Consider the following 25,883-nt stretch of genomic DNA (forward strand, 5'->3'; position numbering starts at 1 on the left):
TATGAGATCTTATTTTAATGTATGACAGGCTTCTTTGTGGGATCTAAGGGGTAACTCTTCTCCATATTCTAGAACCATCCTCTAAGGCAGAATTTTCTATTATTTACTAATTATGGGGTCTCATTGGGTAAACTATTTTTTAATAAAAATACTGAATTTAAAACTGAGTTCATGATTGGTTAAATTCTATAGCAAAGAGTTGTTCAATGTACAGAAATGTAACCCTGATTGAATTTACACCTTGAGATCGTGCACTGTATTTTACAGTTCAGTGTCTGCATACATGCAAATGTAATATCATTATTTTGACTGTGCCTTAGATGATCACTAGTCACTGTCTGCTTGCATCATAGTCCCTGGGCAACTGACTGGTCCTATGGATGTAGAGCACCACAATCCTTGTAGAAAGCAAACAGTAAAAAGGGGCTTTGCTGGCTGTATTCTCAGCAGCAGTGCCCAGTTTGCCCAGTAGGGGGAGTCTGTCATCTCTCTGCACATATCCCAGATGCAGAGAACACAGCAGCACTTGCACAGATTTCCACATTACATTGCTTCATAGTAGTGCAAGCAGGTGGACTCAGGATTTCTTCCTTTGTGAAGTGTCACAAGTCTTCAGGGAGCTCCTCTGAATTCTTTCTACAGTGCATCATCATTCAGAGTGGAGTCAAGGTATGTGCAATCTGATCTACCAGCTACTTTGGCTTATATTTTAAGGAGTTTGGAGGATCCTAAAAGAAGACATGCAGGACCAATGAAGCAATAAAGGATCAAAACCCCACACAAAAAAGTGAAGACCTCTAAAATGTGAATATTCCCCTCAGCATGTGAAGACTTAATGGGCTGACAGTGAATGTAACAGAAAATACCTGCAGCCTGACAATGAGCCCAGAAAACTGCCTGCTGCTGGACTTTGAAGGGGATAACTTGGCCCTCACCAGCTCCTGCTTAAATCAGAGCTCCAACCACTCTACAGAAGACTGGTTCTACCCTGGGGTGACGTACGCCATCGCTCCGGTTTATGGGCTCATCATTCTTGTAGGACTTGTTGGGAATGTGACTTTAATCAAGATTTTCTGCACTGTAAAATCCATGAGAAATGTCCCTAATCTGTTCATCTCCAGCCTGGCTTTCGGAGATCTTCTCTTGTTGGTCACTTGTGCCCCGGTGGATGCCAGCAGGTACCTGGCAGATAAGTGGTTGTTTGGCAGGGTGGGCTGCAAGCTCATTCCCTTCATACAGCTCACCTCTGTGGGAGTCTCAGTGTTCACCCTGACTGCCCTCTCAGCTGACAGGTAAGTAGGCCAGGGGCTATCTTGTCTTTGGAACATCAGTTAAGATTTACATGGAATTATTATTATTATTATTGTTATTATTATTATTTCTCTGTTTAATAAATATAATAAAAACAAAACACATATAATACATTTTAGCTAACCTCAGATTCTGAACATTTCAAGTGTAACTGCAGGTAAACGTAAAATCTCAGTTTTCCCACATCACAATTCAGGAAGATACGAAGGGGGATTTTGTATGACAGGATAGTCTCAGTCTAGAGATGGCGAGTGAGGAGAAGGGCAAAAACCAATATTTGTCTCCATGATTTTGCTAAAACTGGCTTATGTTTGATGAAAAATCAAAGAGGACCACAAAATTTACAAGCTAAATGCAAACAAATGTAATAGTATTGACAAGCCGACTGCGACAAATTCCTCGATCTCACCTGAGTGCAACATGGACGAGATGGATATTAGAGTTAACTGTCAAAATTCTCAGGTGTTGGATAAAGTTAATAATCAAGAAATAACAATTTACAACTGTATTGAGTGATAAGATATTTGAATGAAATAGAATAAAGTACACGATGATTTTATTGAAAAATTCACATTGTTCAGGCATTAAATACTGCACTCATATAGTATATACCTACCACCAGGAATAAAATACTTCACTCATATAGTATACCTACCACCAGGAATAAAATACTGCACTCATATAGTATACCTACCACCAGGAATAAAATACTGCACTTATATATTATACCTATCAACAGGAATAAAATACTACACTCATATAGTATACCTATCACCAGGGATAAAATACTGCACTCATATAGTATACCTACCACCAGGAATAAAATACTTCACTCATATAGTATACCTACCACCAGGAATAAAATACTTCACTCATATAGTATACCTACCACCAGGAATACAATACTACACTCATATAGTATAACTATCACCGGGAATAAAATACTGCACTCATATATTATACCTATCAACAGGAATAAAATACTACACTCATATAGTATACCTATCACCAGGGATAAAATACTGCACTCATATAGTATATACCTACCACTAGGAATAAAATACTGCACTCATATAGTATACCTACCACCAGGGATAAAATACTGCACTCATATAGTATATACCTACCACCAGAAATAAAATACTGCACTCATATAGTATATACCTACCACCAGAAATAAAATACTGCACTCATATAGTATACCTACCACCAGGGATAAAATACTGCACTCATATAGTATATACCTACCACTAGGAATAAAATACTGCACTCATATAGTATATACCTATCACCAGGGATAAAATACTGCACTCATATAGTATACCTACCACCAGGGATAAAATACTGCACTCATATAGTATATACCTACCACTAGGAATAAAATACTGCACTCATATAGTATATACCTATCACCAGGAATAAAATACTGCACTCATATAGTATACTAGATTGTGGCCCGATTCTAACGCATCGGGTATTCTAGAATATGCATGTCCCCGTAGTATATGGACAATGATGATTCCAGAATTCGCGGCAGACTGTGCCCGTCGCTGATTGGTCGAGGCAACCTTTATGACATCATCGTCGCCATGGCAACCATTATGACATCTACGTCGATACTGTGCCCATCGCTGATTGGTCAAGGACTGGCGGCCTCGGCCAATCAGAGACGCGGGATGTCTACGTCCTTTATGACATCATCGTCGCTGTGCCCGTCGCTGATTGGTCGAGGCCTGGCGGCCTCGACCAATCAGAGACGCGGGATTTCCAGGACAGACAGACAGACAGACAGAAAAACCCTTAGACAATTATATATATAGATACCTACCACCAGGAATAAAATACTGCACTCATATAGTATATACCTACCACCAGGAATAAAATACTGCACTCATATATTATACCTGCCACCAGGAATAAAATACTGCACTCATATTGTATACCTATCACCGGGAATAAAATACTGCACTCATATAATATCCCTATCACCAGGAAAAAAATACTGCACTCATATAGTATACCTACCACCAGGAATAAATACTGCACTCATATATTATACCTACCACCAGGAATAAAATACTGCACTCATATAGTATACCTATCACCGGGAATAAAATACTGCACTCATATATTATACCTTTCACCAGGAAAAAAATACTGCACTCCTATAGTATACCTATCACCGGGAATAAAATACTGCACTCATATAGTATACCTACCACCAGGAATAAAATACTGCACTCATATAGTATACCTACCACCAGGAATAAAATACTGCACTCATATTGTATACCTACCACCAAGAATAAAATACTGCACTCATATAGTATACCTACCACCAATAATAAAATACTGCACTCATATAGTATATACCTACCACCAAGAATAAAATACTGCACTCATATAGTATACCTATCACCAGGAATAAAATACTGCACTCATATAGTATACCTATCACCGGGAATAAAATACTGCACTCATATAATATCCCTATCACCAGGAATAAAATACTACACTCATATAGTATATACCTACCACCAGGAATAAAATACTACACTCATATAGTATACCTATCACCAGGAATAAAATACTGCACTCATATAGTATACCTATTTACTGGGAATAAAATACTGCACTCATATAGTATAACTGCCACCAGGAATATAATACTGCACTCATATAGTATACCTACCACCAGGAATAAAATACTACACTCATATAGTATACCTATCACCAGGAATAAAATACTGCACTCATATAGTATACCTATTTACTGGAAATAAAATACTGCACTCATATAGTATATACCTATCACCGGGAATAAAATACTGCACTCATATAATATCCCTATCACCAGGAATAAAATACTACACTCATATAGTATACCTATCACCGAGAATAAAATACTGCACTCATATAGTATACCTATTTACTGGGAATAAAATACTGCACTCATATAGTATATACCTATCACCGGGAATAAAATACTGCACTCATATAATATCCCTATCACCAGGAATAAAATACTACACTCATATAGTATACCTATCACCGAGAATAAAATACTGCACTCATATAGTATACCTATTTACTGGGAATAAAATACTGCACTCATATAGTATACCTATCACCGGGAATAAAATACTACACTCATATAATATCCCTATCACCAGGAATAAAATACTACACTCATATAGTATACCTATCACCGGGAATAAAATACTGCACTCATATAGTATATACCTATCACCGGGAATAAAATACTGCACTCATATAGTATACCTATTTACTGGGAATAAAATACTGCACTCATATAGTATACCTATCACCGGGAATAAAATACTATAGTATACAGTACAGACCAAAAGTTTAGACACACCTTCTCATTTAAAGATTTTTCTGTATTTTCATGACTATGAAAATTGTAAATTCACACTGAAGGCATCAAAACTATGAATTAACACATGTGGAATTATATACTTAACAAAAAAGTGTGAAACAACTGAAATTGTGTCTTATATTCTAGGTTCTTCAAAGTAGCCACCTTTTGCTTTGATGACTGCTTTGCACACTCTTGGCATTCTCTTGATGAGCTTCAAGAGGTAGTCACCGGGAATGGTCTTCCAACAATCTTGAAGGAGTTCCCAGAGATGCTGAGCACTTGTTGGCCCTTTTGCCTTCACTCTACGGTCCAGCTCACCCCAAACCATCTTGATTGGGTTCAGGTCTGGTGACTGTGGAGGCCAGGTCATCTGGGGTAGCACCCCATCACTCTCCTTCTTGGTCAAATAGCCCTTACACAGCCTGGAGGTGTGTTTGGGGTAATTGTCCTGTTGGAAAATAAATGATGGTCTAACTAAACGCAAACGGATGGAATAGCATGCCGCTGCAAGATGCTGTGGTAGCCATGCTGGTTCAGTATGCCTTAAATTTTGAATCAATCCCCAACAGTGTCACCAGGAGAGCACCCCCACACCATCACACCTTCTCCTCTATGCTTCACGGTGGGAACCAGGCATGTAGAGTTCATCCGTTCACCTTTTCTGCGTCGCACAAAGACACGGTGGTTGGAACCAAAGATCTCAAATTTGGACTCATCAGACCAAAGCACAGATTTCCTCTGGTCTAATGTCTATTCCTTGTGTTCTTTATCCGAAACAAGTCTCTTCCGCTTGTTGTCTGTCCTTAGCAGTGGTTTCCTAGCAGCTATTATACCATGAAGTCCTGCTGCACAAAGTCTCCTCTTAACAGTTGTTGTAGAGATGTGTCTGCTGCTAGAACTCTGTGTGGCATTGACATGGTTTCTAATCTGAGCTGCTGTTAACCTGCAATTTCTGAGGCTGGTGACTGGGATAAACTTATCCTCAGAAGCAGAGGTGACTCTTGGTCTTCCTTTCCTGGGGCGGTCCTCATGTGAGCCAGTTTCTTTGTAGCGCTTGATGGTTTTTGCAACTTCACTTGGGAACACTTTCAAAGTTTTCCCAATTTTTCAGACTGACTGACCTTCATTTCTTAAAGTAATGATGGCCACTTGTTTTTCTTTACTTAGCTGCTTCATTTTGCCATAATACAAATTCTAGCAGTCTATTCAGTAGGACTATCAGCTGTGTATCCACCAGACTTCTGCACAACACAACAGATGGTCCCAACCCCATTTATAAGGCAAGAAATCCCACTTATTAAACCTGACAGGGCACACCTGTGAAGTGAAAACCATATCCAGTTACTGCCTCTTGAAGCTCATCAAGAGAATGCCAAGAGTGTGCAAAGCAATCATCAAAGCAAAAGGTGGCTACTTTGAAGAACCTAGAATATAAGACATAATTTCAGTTGTTTCACATCTTTGTGTTAAGTATATAATTTCACATGTGTTAATTCATAGTTTTGATGCCTTCATTGTGAATGTACAATTTTCATAGTCATGAAAATACAGAAAAATCTTTAAACGAGAGGGTGTGTCCAAACTTTTGGTCTGTACTGTACCTATCGCCAGGAATAAAATACTGCACTCATATAGTTTACAGGAATAAAATACTGCACTCATATATTATACCAGCCGCCAGGAATAAAATACTGCACTCATATATTATACCTACCACCAGGAATAAAATAATGCACTCATATAGTTTACAGGAATAAAATACTGCACTCATATATTATACCTACCACTAGGAATAAAATACTGCACTCATATAGTATATACCTACCACTAGGAATAAAATACTGCACTCATATATTATACCTGCCACCAGGAATAAAATACTGCACTCATATAGTATATACCTACCACTAGGAATAAAATACTGCACTCATATAGTATACCTACCACTAGGAATAAAATACTGCACTCATATAGTATACCTATCACCAGGAATAAAATACTGCACTTATATAGTATACCTACCACCAGGAATAAAATACTGCACTCATATAGTATACATATCACCAGCGATAAAATACTGCACTCATATAGTATATACCTACCACCAGGAATAAAATACTGCACTCATATAGTATACCTATCACCGGGAATAAAATACTGCACTCATATAGTATACCTATCACCAGGAATAAAATACTGCACTTATATAGTATACCTATCACCAGGAATAAAATACTGCACTCATATAGTATACCTATCACCAGGAATAAAATACTGCACTCATATAGTATACCTATCACCAGGAATAAAATACTGCACTCATATAGTATACCTACCACCAGGAATAAAATACTGCACTCATATTGTATACCTACCACCAGGAATAAAATACTGCACTTATATAGTATACCTATCACCAGGGATAAAATACTGCACTCATATAGTATACCTATCACCAGGAATAAAATACTGCACTCATATTGTATACCTACCACCAGGAATAAAATACTGCACTCATATAGTATATACCTACCACCAGGAATAAAATACTGCACTTATATTGTATACCTACCACCAGGAATAAAATACTGCACTCATATAGTATACCTATCACCAGGAATAAAATACTGCACTCATATAGTATACCTACCACCAAGAATAAAATACTGCACTCATATAGTATATACCTACCACCCGGAATAAAATACTGCACTCATATAGTATACCTACCACCAAGAATAAAATACTGCACTCATATAGTATATACCTTCCACCCGGAATAATATACTGCACTCATATAGTATACCTACCACTAGGAATAAAATACTGCACTCATATAGTATACCTACCACTAGGAATAAAATACTGCACTCATATAGTATACCTATCACCAGGAATAAAATACTGCACTTATATAGTATACCTATCACCAGGGATAAAATACTGCACTCATATAGTATACTTACCACCAGGAATAAAATACTGCACTCATATAGTATACCTACCACCCGGAATAAAATACTGCACTCATATAGTATACCTACCACCAAGAATAAAATACTGCACTCATATAGTATATACCTACCACCCGGAATAAAATACTGCACTCATATAGTATACCTACCACTAGGAATAAAATACTGCACTCATATAGTATACCTACCACTAGGAATAAAATACTGCACTCATATAGTATATACCTACCACCCGGAATAAAATACTGCACTCATATAGTATACCTATCACCAGGAATAAAATACTGCACTCATATTGTATACCTACCACTAGGAATAAAATACTGCACTCATATAGTATACCTATCACCAGGAATAAAATACTGCACTTATATAGTATACCTACCACCAGGAATAAAATACTGCACTCATATAGTATACCTATCACCAGGAATAAAATACTGCACTCATATAGTATACCTACCACCAGGAATAAAATACTGCACTCATATATTAAACCTACCACCAGGAATAAAATACTGCACTCATATAGTATACCTATCACCAGGAATAAAATACTGCACTCATATAGTATACCTATCACCAGGAATAAAATACTGCACTGATATTGTATACTTACCACCAGGAATAAAATACTGCACTCATATAGTATATACCTACCACCAAGAATAAAATACTGCACTCATATAGTATACCTACCACCAAGAATAAAATACTGCACTCATATAGTATATACCTACCACCAGGAATAAAATACTGCACTCATATATTAAACCTACCACCAGGAATAAAATACTGCACTCATATAGTATACCTACCACCCGGAATAAAATACTGCACTCATATAGTATACCCACCACCAGGAATAAAATACTGCACTCATATAGTATACCTACCACTAGGAATAAAATACTGCACTCATATAGTATATACCTACCACTAGGAATAAAATACTGCACTTATATAGTATACCTATCACCAGGGATAAAATACTGCACTCATATAGTATACCTATCACCAGGGATAAAATACTGCACTCATATAGTATACCTACCACCAAGAATAAAATACTGCACTCATATAGTATACCTACCACCAAGAATAAAATACTGCACTCATATAGTATACCTACCACCCGGAATAAAATACTGCACTCATATAGTATACCTACCACCAGGAATAAAATACTGCACTCATATAGTATACCTATCACCGGGAATAAAATACTGCACTCATATAGTATCTACCTACCACCAGGAATAAAATACTGCACTCATATAGTATACCTATCACCAGGAATAAAATACTGCACTTATATAGAATACCTATCACCAGGAATAAAATACTGCACTCATATAGTATACCTATCACCAGGAATAAAATACTGCACTCATATAGTATACCTACCACCAGGAATAAAATACTGCACTCATATTGTATACCTACCACCAGGAATAAAATACTGCACTTATATAGTATACCTATCACCAGGGATAAAATACTGCACTCATATAGTATACCTATCACCAGGAATAAAATACTGCACTCATATAGTATATACCTACCACCAGGAATAAAATACTGCACTTATATAGTATACCTATCAACAGGGATAAAATACTGCACTCATATAGTATACCTATCACCAGGAATAAAATACTGCACTTATATAGTATACCTATCACCATGGATAAAATACTGCACTCATATAGTATACCTACCACCAGGAGTAAAATACTGCACTCATATAGTATACCTATCACCAGGAATAAAATACTGCACTTATATAGTATACCTACCACCAGGAATAAAATACTGCACTCATATAGTATACCTATCACCAGGAATAAAATACTGCACTCATATAGTATACCTACCACCAGGAATAAAATACTGCACTCATATAGTATACCTATCACCAGGAATAAAATACTGCACTCATATAGTATACCTACCACCAGGAATAAAATACTGCACTTATATAGTATACCTATCACCAGGAATAAAATACTGCACTCATATAGTATACCTACCACCCGGAATAAAATACTGCACTCATATAGTATACCTACCACCAGGAATAAAATACTGCACTCATATAGTATACCTATCACCAGGAATAAAATACTGCACTTATATAGTATACCTATCACCAGGGATAAAATACTGCACTCATATAGTATACCTACCACCAGGAAAAAAATACTGCACTCATATAGTATACCTATCACCAGGAATAAAATACTGCACTCATATAGTATACCTATCACCAGGAATAAAATACTGCACTTATATAGTATATACCTACCACCAGGAATAAAATACTGCACTCATATAGTATACCTACCACCAGGAATAAAATACTGCACTTATATAGTATACCTATCACCAGGAATAAAATACTGCACTTATATAGTATATACCTACCACCAGGAATAAAATACTGCACTCATATAGTATACCTACCACCAGGAATAAAATACTGCACTTATATAGTATATACCTACCACCAGGAATAAAATACTGCACTCATATAGTATACCTACCACCAGGAATAAAATACTGCACTCATATAGTATACCTATCACCAGGAATAAAATACTGCACTCATATAGTATACCTACCACCAGGAATAAAATACTGCACTTATATAGTATACCTATCACCAGGAATAAAATACTGCACTCATATAGTATACCTACCACCAGGAATAAAATACTGCACTTATATAGTATACCTATCACCAGGAATAAAATACTGCACTTATATAGTATATACCTACCACCAGGAATAAAATACTGCACTCATATAGTATACCTACCACCAGGAATAAAATACTGCACTCATATAGTATACCTATCACCAGGAATAAAATACTGCACTCATATAGTATACCTACCACCAGGAATAAAATACTGCACTCATATAGTATACCTACCACCAGGAATAAAATACTGCACTCATATAGTATACCTACCACCAGGAATAAAATACTGCACTTATATAGTATACCTATCACCAGGGATAAAATACTGCACTTATATAGTATACCTACCACCGGGAATAAAATACTGCACTTATATAGTATACCTATCACCAGGGATAAAATACTGCATTCATATAGTATACCTACCACCAGGAATAAAATACTGCACTCATATTGTATACCTACCACCAGGAATAAAATACTGCACTCATATAGTATATACCTACCACCAGGAATAAAATACTGCACTCATATTGTATACCTACCACCAGGAATAAAATACTGCACTCATATAGTATACCTACCACCAGGAATAAAATACTGCACTCATATAGTATACCTATCACCAGGAATAAAGTACTGCACTCATATAGTATACCTACCACCAGGAATAAAATACTGCACTTATATAGTATACCTATCACCAGGAATAAAATACTGCACTCATATAGTATATACCTACCACCAGGAATAAAATACTGCACTTATATAGTATACCTACCACCGGGAATAAAATACTGCACTTATATAGTATACCTATCACCAGGGATAAAATACTGCATTCATATAGTATACCTACCACCAGGAATAAAATACTGCACTCATATTGTATACCTACCACCAGGAATAAAATACTGCACTCATATAGTATATACCTACCACCAGGAATAAAATACTGCACTCATATTGTATACCTACCACCAGGAATAAAATACTGCACTCATATAGTATACCTATCACCAGGAATAAAATACTGCACTCATATAGTATACCTACCACCAGGAATAAAATACTGCACTCATATATTATACCTACACCAGGAATAAAATACTGCACTCATATAGTATACCTATCACCAGGAATAAAATACTGCACTCATATTGTATACTTACCACCAGGAATAAAATACTGCACTCATATAGTATACCTACCACCAGGAATAAAATACTGCACTCATATTGTATACTTACCACCAGGAATAAAATACTGCACTCATATAGTATATACCTACCACCAGGAATAAAATACTGCACTCATATTGTATACCTACCACCAAGAATAAAATACTGCACTCATATAGTATATACCTACCACCAGGAATAAAATACTGCACTCATATTGTATACCTACCACCAGGAATAAAATACTGCACTCATATAGTATATCTATCACCGGGAATAAAATACTGCACTCATATAGTATACCTACCACCAGGAATAAAATACTGCACTCATATAGTATACCTACCACCCGGAATAAAATACTGCACTCATATAGTATACCTACCACCAGGAATAAAATACTGCACTCATATAGTATACCTATCACCAGGGATAAAATACTGCACTCATATAGTATACCTACCACCAAGAATAAAATACTGCACTCATATAGTATACCTACCACCAGGAATAAAATACTGCACTCATATAGTATACCTACCACCAAGAATAAAATACTGCACTCATATAGTATACCTACCACCCGGAATAAAATGCTGCACTCATATAGTATACCTACCACCAGGAATAAAATACTGCACTCATATAGTATACCTACCACCAGGAATAAAATACTGCACTCATATAGTATACCTACCACCAGGAATAAAATACTGCACTCATATAGTATACCTACCACCAGGAATAAAATACTGCACTCATATAGTATACCTATCACCGGGAATAAAATACTGCACTCATATAGTATACCTATCACCGGGAATAAAATACTGCACTCATATAGTATACCTATCACCAGGAATAAAATACTGCACTTATATAGTATACCTATCACCAGGAATAAAATACTGCACTTATATATTATACCTATCACCAGAAATAAAATACTGCACTCATATAGTTTATTTATCACCAGGAATAAAATACTGCACTTATATAGTATATACCTACCACCAGGAATAAAATACTGCACTCATATAGTATATACCTATCACCAGGAATAAAATACTGCACTTATATAGTATATACCTACCACCAGGAATAAAATACTGCACTTATATAGTATACCTATCACCAGGGATAAAATACTGCACTCATATAGTATATACCTATCACCAGGAATAAAATACTGCACTTATATAGTATACCTATCACCAGGAATAAAATACTGCACTCATATAGTATACCTACCACCAGGGATAAAATACTGCACTCATATAGTATATACCTACCACCAGAAATAAAATACTGCACTCATATAGTATATACCTACCACCCGGAATAAAATACTGCACTCATATAGTATATACCTATCACCAGGAATAAAATACTGCACTCATATAGTATACCTACCACCAGGAGTAAAATACTGCACTCATATAGTATACCTACCACCAGGAATAAAATACTGCACTTATATAGTATACCTATCACCAGGAATAAAATACTGCACTCATATAGTATACCTACCACCAGGAATAAAATACTGCACTCATATAGTATATACCTATCACCAGGAATAAAATACTGCACTGATATATTATACCTATCACCAGGAATAAAATACTGCACTCATATAGTATACCTATCACCAGGAATAAAATACTGCACTTATATAGTATACCTATCACCAGGAATAAAATACTGCACTCATATAGTATACCTACCACCAGGAATAAAATACTGCACTCATATAGTATATACCTATCACCAGGAATAAAATACTGCACTGATATATTATACCTATCACCAGGAATAAAATACTGCACTCATATAGTTTACCTATCACCAGGAATAAAATACTGCACTCATATAGTTTACCTATCACCAGGAATAAAATACTGCACTTATGTAGTATATACCTACCACCAGGAATAAAATACTGCACTCATATAGTATATACCTATCACCAGGAATAAAATACTGCACTCATATAATATATACCTACCACCAGGAATAAAATACTGCACTTATATAGTATATACCTACCACCAGGAATAAAATACTGCACTCATATAGTATACCTATCACCAGGAATAAAATACTGCACTTATATAGTATACCTATCACCAGGAATAAAATACTGCACTTATATAGTATACCTATCACCAGGAATAAAATACTGCACTCATATAGTATACCTACCACCAGGAATAAAATACTGCACTTATATAGTATACCTATCACCAGGAATAAAATACTGCACTTATATAGTATACCTATCACCAGGAATAAAATACTGCACTTATATAGTATACCTACCACCAGGAATAAAATACTGCACTCATATAGTATATACCTATCACCAGGAATAAAATACTGCACTTATATAGTATATACCTACCACCAGGAATAAAATACTGCACTCATATAGTATACCTATCACCAGGAATAAAATACTGCACTCATATAGTATACCTACCACCAGGAATAAAATACTGCACTCATATAGTATACCTATCACCAGGAATAAAGTACTGCACTCATATAGTATACCTACCACCAGGAATAAAATACTGCACTCATATAGTATACCTACCACCAGGAATAAAATACTGCACTCATATAGTATATACCTACCACCAGGAATAAAATACTGCACTCATATAGTATATACCTACCAACAGGAATAAAATACTGCACTCATATAGTATATACCTACCACCAGGAATAAAATACTGCACTTATATAGTATACCTACCACCAGGAATAAAATACTGCACTCATATAGTATACCTACCACCAGGAATAAAATACTGCACTCATATAGTATACCTATCACCAGGAATAAAGTACTGCACTCATATAGTATATACCTATCACCAGGAATAAAATACTGCACTCATATAGTATACCTACCACCAGGAATAAAATACTGCACTCATATAGTATACCTACCACCAGGAATAAAATACTGCACTCATATAGTATACCTATCACCAGGAATAAAGTACTGCACTCATATAGTATATACCTACCACCAGGAATAAAATACTGCACTCATATAGTATACCTACCACTAGGAATAAAATACTGCACTCATATAGTATACCTACCACCAGGAATAAAATACTGCACTCATATAGTATACCTACCACCAGGAATAAAATACTGCACTCATATAGTATACCTATCACCAGGAATAAAATACTGCACTCATATAGTATATACCTATCACCAGGAATAAAATACTGCACTCATATAGTATACCTACCACCAGGAATAAAATACTGCACTCATATAGTATACCTATCACCAGGAATAAAATACTGCACTCATATAGTATACCTACCACCAGGAATAAAATACTGCACTCATATAGTATACCTACCACCAGGAATAAAATACTGCACTCATATAGTATACCTACCACCAGGAATAAAATACTGCACTCATATAGTATACCTATCACCAGGAATAAAGTACTGCACTCATATAGTATATACCTACCACCAGGAATAAAATACTGCACTCATATAGTATATACCTACCACCAGGAATAAAATACTGCACTCATATAGTATATACCTACCACCAGGAATAAAATACTGCACTCATACAGTTTGTAGGAATAGCCTACTGCCTCATGCACATTCTGTATAATAATAGTCTCTTTCCCTTCTAATGGATAATCCCTCCATTTAGGTTCCTTACGATATTATTCAGTATATGATACACGTAGTGTTATACTGTAGGAAATATATTATACATTTTCCGTTTTTTGAACCTTAATATCACAAAATAGTTTATATAGTCCAACATTTCTAAACATAAAAAACTCGTAATCGTGGGAAGGACACAAAATCCTTATGCGTTCGTCATTTAAAGTGTCCCTTTCTTAATTTGATAGTTATCTTGTGACATGAGTGTAGAATAAATGGACTGTGTTTGATAAATATTTGTATGGTATAAGGTGCGGGAAATGACCACGAGCCCAGTGCAGAGTGTGGGCCGAGCTCCGTCCACCTCATCATCCTCCATGTGTTCGCTGTAGCGAGTTACTTACGTTTTTATCTAATACCGATGTTATCAGACATAGTAACGTAATGCACAGTCAGCAGCTGCAGATTGCTGCGCGCCGCTCATTATTCAGTCCAATCATGTTCCTTGTGTCTCCAAAACACCTGGTTTGGGATAATGGGCCATTAAAGGACATCATTCAAGTCTCTGCACCAAGAGTTGTCACAAGATAGTCTCATTCTCTAGCAATAAAAGCCTGGGTCACTAAAGGAATGGGAACATATTGAAAAGATCACCTGCAGCCGGATATCAGGGCCGAGCGAGTGTCCCAAAGCATTAGGACGATGCAGAGGAAACGTGGCTTCATTCCAATGCACTAAACCTATGGGATTAATCCTGAAATATGTGCAGCAGTGGAGCCGTGGGACAGGTTATACATAACACCGGGTGCACAGTATAGTATCTGACAAGCACACACTCATTTAGCTTTTAAGCATATTTGCACATTTCACTGACACTAGCTGAGAAATGAAGTCACCGGTCTAAATTCTCCATTACTCTTCGATGGCTGCTTTGTACAATGACACTTTTCACAAATGCTCTGATATGTTTCCCTGTTGTATTGCCTAGACTGATATACTGCACATCTGTATGTCTCTATTCCTTATATGTTCATAGTTTGTGATTCTGATGCTCAATTAATGCGGGTAAGCCTACTGGATCCTACCGCGAGACAGTGAGATTAATGACAGAGCTGAGGATAGTCCCATTGCATGTGCCCTGTAGGTCGCAGCTCAAAGCTCATTTATACAAGTTACTATGTTGTTGGTTACAAATTCAGTGTAAATAATTGATTCTTTTGTGGCTTAAAAGAATATTCTGGTAGGAAGAATTTATCTCCCATCCACAAACAGAGCCAAGAACAGTGATCTGGGGTATTGTGCAGTCCCATAGAGAATGAATAGAACAACTGTGCGTATCCTTAATGGGGTCCATTGGGTGATTGTAGGGGGTCTCAGCAGTTGGACCCCACTGATCTAAACATTATCCTCTGAGTAGGTGATAACTTCTTCCTGATATATCCAGTAACTCAGTCGCCCGCAGATGTACCCCTTTGTAAAGTAACACACAAGAAAGATATCACGATGGATAAAGTCAACTTTTAACACTTAAAGGGATTCCGACAGCAAAAAAACGCATTTGTCTGATGTCTCAGTGGTAATCTGCAGATAAATCTTAATCTATAATATAATTCGAAGTCCAGCTGCAGGGAGAAAATGAAGTTATTTTCTCCCTGCAGCCACTTGCTCTAAGTACTGATGAGTGAGTGTGCTCGTTACTCGAGTTTTCCGAGCATGCTCGAGTCTCAACCGATTATTGCCGATGCTCGGATGCAATGCTCGGATCCCTGCCCTGCATGTGGCTGTAATACAGCCAATAAAAATGGCTACAGTTTAACCTTGTATGGCAGGCAATCCCTGCACTGTTCTTTAAGCCACGCAACATGCATGGCATGGATCTGAGCATCGCATCCGAGCACCAGCAATACTTGGTTGAGACTTGAGCATGCTCGGAAAACTCGAGTAATGAGCACACTCGCTCATCTCTAGCTCTAGGTCATTGGGATGGCACAAAGGTAGTGAACAGTCAGCCCTCACTACACGGTAAGTGCACTGTAATCACTCCCGCTGCTCCTTGACTGACAGAATGCACTTTAGCGTATGTATGCAGCGTGTGTGTGCAGAACAAGATGTCATTAAGGAGCAAAGGGAGTAATTACAGCTCGCTCAAGGTATAGTGACCGCTGACTGCTCACAGTGCTCTGGCACTGCCCCTATGACTTGAAGAGAGCGGCTGCATGGAGAATATAACTTCATTTTCTCCCTGCAACCACACTTCCAGTTAGACTTTAACACATTTACTTGAAGATCAAAAGTAATTGTAATTTTTAGATGTCGAGTCACTTTTCTGCATCCAAATAACTTTTATGCATCATGATATATTTGTTAATCAATGGCTACATCTGTAGCTACAGTATGTATGCTAAATGCAAACTAGAGAAAGGCTGATTGCCAGAGCTGAGATGTTGTGTACATTTATGAAAAATGAATGCTGCCTTTTTTATTTTGTATGTATAGTGGTCCAGACCTTGTGGCTTGCACCAGTACTCTATTAGGTTGGTGCTGCCTTTCAATTTAAAATTCTATCTATCTATCTATCTATCTATCTATCTATCTATCTATCTATCTATCTATCTTATATCTATCTATCATCCAGAAGAATGTATGCAGCATTCCAAGGTCAAAAAATGTGAATGGTTTATTGACCCATTATGATAGTCATTCCAAGTGTGGAACTTTCTCAAGCAGGGCAATAGTATACAAGTGATACATATACAGGTATATCAATTGTAATAACAGTTAGTGAATATACAAAAATTACAAACAAACTTTATATATAAAGTGCGTTAAAATATGAATAGTCTGTGTATCAAGATAAAAAAAATATTGTAATTTCTTTAATAATACATGATTGTGTTCATTCTTAGGGATGGGCGAACCCAAACTCTAAAGTTCATGGTCCGTACTGAACACCTAGTGTCCGTACTGAACACCTAGTGTCCGTGCTGAACACCTAGTGTCCGTGCACGGACCCCAAACACAGACTTCTGCAGGAAGTCCGTGTTACTGTTCAGGTTCTGTAGCCCAAAACAAAGCTTTCTGAAACAAGCTTTACTGTGTGGGCACTTCTGGCTCAATCAAAGCAATGTCAAGTATTGGCATTGCTGTAATTGTCTGACGCACACTGTGTAAAAAAAAAAAAAAAAAAAAGACGGTCTCGCTTATTGTTGATAACCAGTGCAGGCAAAACCAACCCCTGCAGTCTGCAACCCCTAGCTGTGAGCAATGTCTTGGCTGGTTATCAAAACTAGAGGGATCCCCACTCCTTTTTTTTAAATTATTTAAATAAATAATAATAAAAACAGTGTCAGGTCCTCCCCATTTTTGATCACCAGCCAAGCTAAAGTGGACAGATGGGGGCTAGCATTCTCAGACTGGGAAGGAGCCAAGGATCTTGTCCCTCTCCAGCCTAAAAATAGCAGCTTGCAGCCACCCCAGAAAAGGCGCATCAATTTTATGCACCAATTCTGATTCTTTGCCTGGCTCTTCCTGCTTGCCCTGGTGTGGTGGCAAGTGGGTCATAGTTGTGGGGTTATTGTCAGCTGTTTTATGGCTGCTAATATCAAGTTAGTAAAGGATAGGCGTCTATAACACCCCCCCATTAATAATCTCATAGTCAAATGTAATAAAGACAGAGACAGACTAAAATCCTTTAATCAAAATAAATACACAGCCTCCTTTATTTGAAATAAATACTCTATGACCCTCTTTCACCCATGTATAAAATAAAAAAAGCAAAGTTATACTCACTTTTCCGACGATAATCCATTAATTCCTATGTCCCACGACGATCTGAATGATTTGGAGAGCGGTCACATCAGTGAAGTGACCTCTGTCCTCTCCAGCTGGAACACACTGAGCAGCTGTCAGCTTTACCTATGCTGGTTATCGCACCAGTTTAAAATTTGAATTATTCATTGCACAGGCATCGGGTAGTGAATAGTCTCATCATCGTACGTCTGCTTTCGCTGCTATCAGCAAGACCAGTTGTACAATGATGAGAGTAGTACTCTCATCATCTGACGCATATGACTGGCAGTAACCTTTTTACCACTGGTCACAGTGCTGGCTCACATGCTGTCATCTGTGTGACAGCGTGGGAACTGCAGCGCTCTAACCAGAGGTAACGAACTTACCGACGATCAGAGCCGGTATTTCCCTCTCTGTTACATAGATGACAGCGTGGGAAACGCCAGATGTTCAGGCTCCCATTCTTTTTTTTTTAACCAATAAATTTTTATTGAGATATTACATGTTAAACAACACATCAGTAAACTTCGGGTAAAGGAGGGGAAGGAAGGGAGGGGAGGGCAATCGGGGAGGGAAGGGGGATAAGGGGAAAATCCAGTGCATAGTACATGAAGACCACAGCATAATCAGTACAAAATACACAATTACAGTGTCAAATACAGCAAAAAAAATTAAAGAAACATACGTTTTAAATGAGGGTAAGAGCAGACTGAGAGATGAATGCGGAGGACACCCAGGGGTCCCACCATTAGAGGACCTTAGTTTTCCTCGACAAACCCTGAGCCATAATAACCTCATAGCAGAAGTGTAAGTCGATCCTGAAGATCAGTTCGGCTCTAGAAGGGAGATCCAAGGATTTCCAATGCTTCGCAATACATTGTCTGGCGGCAACCAGGACATTAGAGACTATGGGCCGGAGAGGGGAGGGGAGATCAATGAGGGAAATGCCTAGGACAGCGAGCTGACCGCTCAGCGCCAGGGGGAGACGAGTTAGATCGGCAATCAATGCCTCCACCTCGCGCCAGAAAGCCTGAATCTGCGGGCACGACCACCAGACATGGGAGGAGGACCCCAAGGCGCCACACCCCTTCCAACAAAGAGGAGAGGAAGACGGGAAAAACTTCGCCAAGCGGACAAGGGTAATGTACCAATGCAGCTGAATCTTTTTCACCTGTTCCAAGTGGCCAAGACATGAGGAGAATTTAGAGGGATGTATCATTGCAAACTGCCAATCCTCCAGGGAGGCCTCAAAGCCCAGCGAGGACTCCCAGGAAGCCATAAAAGGAAACTTGTCAGAAGTACCATAGGATACGAGGGCTTTGTTGATAATGGAGATGCCATGGGGCAATATAGTGGCCGGTCTGAAGAACCTATGAGCCGGGTCTTCTGTCAAAGGGGGGTGTGCCCCGAACGACCGACGTGACCTGAGAAAGCTACGGAGCTGAAGGTATTGGAAAAAGTCAGTAATAGTTAGGGAGAATCTCCCTGAGAGGTCCTCAAACGGCAGAAGGCCATCCGAGCCGAATAGGTCCGCCACCCGGAGCACCCCGCGACTTCTCCAGGAGGAGAGAGAAATGTGCCCGATAGCATTCTCCAGAGCCTGCAAAGAGACATAGTCATACATAAACACCAGATGGGAGGAGCTAAGCAGTGCCCAGAGTTTAGAAGCATTCCTAATAGAGCGGAGGCAAGGGCCCACAAGAGGAACCCGAAGCAGCTGAAGTTCTAAGAGTAATTTAAGCGAGTTTTTGGGGGCAAAGTGAGATTCAATAAGGAACCAGGGCAAGCATGAGTTCCCCTCCCACCATATTTTAAGGGGCTCAAGGATCGCCGCCCTATAATAAGACTGTACCGCAGGAGCACCCAGCCCACCCACAGAATACGGTAGGGACATAATCCGACGCCTGACCCTGTGCGGCTTATTGTTCCAAATAAACCGATCTATGAGCGATTGAAAAGCCGAGATAAACTTCGAGGGGATAAAAAGGGGGAGGCAACGGAAAAGATACATAATTTTAGGTAGGAATATCATTTTAGTAGTTTGTATGCGGGCCATCCATGCGAGCGACGCGTTCGATAGGTGATCCATGCCCTTCCTGACCTCCGCAAGAGTTTCCTCACAATTCACACGAACTATATTGTCTAACCTAGTTATCCTAATACCTAGGTACGTGAAGCCCAGGGGAGCCCAAATGAACGCGTATTGAGATTGAATTTGGATTTGAAGGGGGGCTGGGAGAAAAAGGGGAAAAATTGTGGATTTGGTCAAATTAAGTTTGTAGTATGAAACCGCCGAAAACTCAGTTAAAATGGAGGTAATCGCGTTCAACGAGGTTAAAGGTGAGGTGCAGGTCAGGACCACATCGTCGGCATAGAGACCAATTTTGTGTTCAGTTCCCTCCACCCCAATTCCCCTTATGTCCGCACTCTGCCTGACCATGGCTGCCAAAGGCTCCATAACCAGAGCAAATATGATAGGGGAGAGGGGGCAGCCCTGACGCGTACCATTTCGAATGGGAAATGTCCGAGACCCAAATCCCGCCGAACGAACCGACGCACAGGGGTTGGAATATAATGCCATAACCGCTTTACCGATTTGCCCAGTGAGCCCAAATTTCTCCAGTGTGAGTTCAATATATCCCCAGTGCACCCTGTCGAACGCTTTTTCGGTATCAAGCGACAGAAATACACTGGGGAGACTCCCCCTCTCCACCACATCCAAAAGGTCTATCAGGCGCCTGGTGCCAACTTGGTCGGGGTGAATGAGGCTAGGGAGACCGAGAACAATCTGTTGGCCCAGATTTCTGCATAAATCTTAACGTCGCAGTTTAAGAGTGCTATCGGGCGGAAGTTCCCCGGGGATGTTGGGGGTTTCCCTTGTTTGGGGAGAGTCGCTATGGAAGCCTCCAACCCCTCAGCCCTAATACTGCCTGTCGACAACCAATTATTAAAAAGGCGCAGAAGGTAAGGGGAGAGGACAGAAAAGAACTGGGCATAATAAAGAAAAGGAAAGCCATCTGGCCCAGGGGAGGAACCCTTATTGGCTTCTCTGACAATCTGCGAGAGCTCAGACTCGACGATGGGGGAGTTTAGAAAAGAGAGCTGCTCTGGGGTGACCGAGGGGAGATTAGCCTTCTCCAAGAATGCCAAAATTGACTCCCGCGAAGGCTGGGGAATCCCTGGGTCAGACCCGAGGTCATAGAGAGAGGAATAATAAGATGCAAACTCCTCAGCAATATGAATAGGGTTGCACACCTGGGAACTGTCAGGCCTGAGCATGAATGGGATCTTGGACTGAGCCTCTCTCTTCCTAACACGTCTAGCCAGAACAGCACCCGCTCGATCCCCCATTGTATAAAATTTAGCTCTGGTTTTCCTCAGGGCCTTCTCAGCTTTATGAAGGAGTAAGTTGCGGACATGCATGCAAGCTTTAGAAAGATCAGAGAGAAGCGCTGGAGTAGGGGATAGTTTGTAAGCAGACTCGAGATATGTTAATTCGTCTAGAGCAGATTGGAGAGCTGCATTATACTTTCTTTTGGCCGTTGCCGCCAGCTTAATGAAACAACCCCTAATTAACGCCTTGTGGGCAAACCAGAGGGTGTCGTCCTGTATGTCAGGAGTATCATTGGAGGCAAAAAATTCCCGCAAGGCCTCCTCTACACGCTGGGAGTTGGATTGATCAGCAAGGAGATGGGCGTTGAGACGCCAGTGCGCAGGGGGCCTGATGGCCAAGGGGTCTTTTAGAGTAAGGGAAACCGGGGCATGATCCGACCAGGTGATACTGCCTATATCTGCTGAGATGCAGTGAGGAAGAGCCACGTCATTCACCAGCACAAAATCAATCCTGCTGTAGGAACCGTGCCTGGGAGACAAGAACGTGTAATCTCTCTCGCCGCAATGCAGATATCTCCAGACATCATGTAGGTTGAAAGAATTAATTAGAGGACCTGCTTCGCACCTTGACAGGGAGGAGGCAGAGCAGTCCAGATCTCTAGACATTGGAGCATTGAAATCACCAGCAATCAGTTTGTGACCGTGTTGGATGTCGTGCAAAATTTTGAAAACCCCCTCCAGAAATTTAAGCTGCCCTACATTAGGGGCATAGATCGAGGCAATGGTGTAGGGGGCATTATTAATAAGGCATAGAACCACAATGAACCTACCCAGCGGATCCGCTATAGAGCGAACCAGCTGAAAGGAGTTGGCCCTGCTAAAGAAAATGGCTACTCCCGCCTTTTTTGATGGACCATTGGCAAAAAATTGGTGCGGGTATAAACCTGAGTGCATTCTGGGATTATCACATTCCAGCAGGTGTGTCTCCTGAAGACACAGAATGTCATGTCGGGATTTGCCTAACTGACGCCATACAACAGACCTCTTGCCCGGAGAGTTGAGACCGTTAACATTAATTGAATACAACGAAATACTCATAATGAGGGCATGTAAATAGTTTTACAATCTTCTGGACACCGACAACCTGTGTATAAGAATAAAAGACATGTGGCCAGCAAACTAGAGCATAAGTAGGGGGAGACCGGAAGAAGGGAAGAAAAAGGAGGGGAGGAAACGAACAAGACACACAACAAATAAACCAGTGGACCGAGGTCCATCCAGGGAAACCCTGAGTCCTAAGGTGAGAATCAGAAAAACAGTTCACCTATAGGGCAAACAAATGCTGCGGATACTCTCTCGAGAGGGACCAGCGCAGCTTAAAAAAAGAAAAAAGAAAACCCAGTAAATCCGTGCGGGAAAATAGCCAGGAACCGTAGATGCAGTGGGCTCAGGCCACCTCCCAGTCCGGTGTAATGCGGGCCCTGAGGCCTCTGCCACCTCCAGGCTTAGAAAGGGTCACAGAGACCGGAGAGTCAGGAGTTGAGAGTCCCCATTTGGAGAGAGCGGTAGCTGCGTGGGACGGTGTCAGGCAGGTGGTGATCGATCCATCTTTACGGATGAGGAGCTTGGTAGGAAACCCCCAGCGGTACAGGATGCCTTTCTCTCTGAGGATAGTAGTATAGGGGGCAAAGGCCCTCCGAAGGGCCAAAGTACCCGGGGAAAGATCTGGGAAGACAGAGATGCGTGCAAATCTTTCAGGGAGAGCTGGATTCTTCCTTAGAGCCTGGAGAAAATCTTCCTTCATTTCGTAGAAGTGTATGCGTGCCAGCACGTCTCTTGGGACGGAGGGCCCCAGGCCAGACGGTTTAGGGATCCTGTGCACACGGTCAATTATAATATCCTTTGGAGCAAACTGAGGGAGAGCTGCAGCCATAAAATCCTGCAAAAATAGCTTCAAATCCCCTGCCAGGACAGATTCCTCAATGCCTCTGAGTTTGACGTTATTTCTCCTGGACCTATCTTCCAGGTCCAGGGCTTTAGAGTGGGTTTTATTGGCCAGGGTTTGCAGGGTCTCATGAGCGTCCCAGAGTTCATTATGAGAGGAGACCAGCTCCGCCATCTTGCGTTCCAAGCGGTCAGTGCGATTACCCAGCTCCACTACTTCCCCTCTTAATTCAGCCAGCATAGAGTGCATATCCTCTTGAATGGAGGTTCTGAGGTCTCCAAGTAAGCCCTTGAGGAGAGCAGCAGTAACCGGACCGTCAGCTGAATCCGACGCTGTAGCGCTTGAATGCGACGCTGCTCCGCCTGAATGTAACGCTGCTCCGCCTGAATGTAACGCTGCTCTACCTGATTGCGACGCTTGAGCGTTGCGTTGTGAAGAGCGGGAAGGCCTGGGGGAGGACGGCGCCATCTTGGATTTCGGCGGTGGCTGTGGGGTGGCCGCAAAGAAATCAGGAATTCTCCTGGAGGGATCGCGGGGGCCAGCTTTAGATTTCCCCATACACTCACCTCCGCGCCGGGGACCGGTACCGATATCGCGGAGGCGAACGAGGACGCTGAGGAGGTAGATATGGGCCGCTTTAAGGTTCCTGGCTGCGGAGCTCCCGCTCTGTGTGACCTACTCCATCGGCAGTCAGGCCACGCCCCCCAGCTGCCATTCTTTTGAGTGGGGTCCGAATTGGGGTTCGATTAACGTAACGGTACCCGAATCAAACTTTTTTTAATGTTCAGCCAAACCCAATGGACCCGAACAAACACACAGAGTGCTGCTAAATTCTCTTCCTTGTATCTATGTTTTCATTTGGAAAGCAAATAAAACCAATTCTGTGCAGATGTGTGCATAAGTTTTCTTTATATAAACATAGTCCAGACAGTCTAAAATTGTACTAAATTTGACAATGATAAGACCAAGGGCTCATATTCGCTTGCGAGAAACTCGGATGAGTTTCGCACGTAAATACCCGACCCCGGTCATTGAGACCCTGAAACGCGTTGAATAAACCACCATTACTACTTCATCAAGTCTTGATATTATATCATTGTGGCAGAACAGAAAATATTCACACACCTCCAATAGATTCAAGAAGAGTCATACACTTCTTCATGAACTAGGAGTATCTGACTCCACCATTAACCATCATCAAGACTGGCAAAAAAAAAATCACTGGCCTTGATGAATTGAGGCCCCTATATTTAGAATACGCTCTATTCTTCTGTGCACTGTATGGTTTGGCACACAACCCTGACTAAAGGATTTTATCTACCAAATACATGAACATAGTTGCATGTGTGTTTTACATCATTGATCTGTTAGCTGGTTTTCAACAGACCTGCACTCCATTGTGCTCTCTCTGCGCAACAGAGCTTGTAATTACTAGGAACTGCATGATTGAGCCAAGCAGGGCTAAGCTTTTTTTGTTCCCTGCTTCTGACAGATTTATGATGCAAAACAGTAAATGCTGCTTTGTTAATGCTTATGGTAGAGAATTATCTTCTGTCATATGCATCAACAGAGCAGCATTTGCAGTTTCACATCACTGT

The 25,883-nt window shown here is 40.1% G+C and overlaps 1 protein-coding gene across 1 annotated transcript in view; it reads left to right on the plus strand.

Annotated features, from left to right (window-relative positions):
- The first annotated feature begins 608 nt into the window (after positions 1-608).
- The window catches only part of GRPR (gastrin releasing peptide receptor), a 195,582-nt gene continuing 170,307 nt past the window's right edge, over positions 609-25,883 (plus strand). The window contains exon 1 of the mRNA XM_069760048.1: positions 609-1,292. Coding sequence (XP_069616149.1) covers positions 880-1,292 — 413 coding nt within the window. The 5' untranslated portion in view covers positions 609-879. The remainder of the gene's footprint in view (positions 1,293-25,883) is intronic.

The sequence above is a fragment of the Ranitomeya imitator genome, chromosome 3 (assembly GCF_032444005.1).
Source record: "Ranitomeya imitator isolate aRanImi1 chromosome 3, aRanImi1.pri, whole genome shotgun sequence".
In the NCBI taxonomy this organism is placed as follows: Eukaryota; Metazoa; Chordata; class Amphibia; order Anura; family Dendrobatidae; genus Ranitomeya; species Ranitomeya imitator.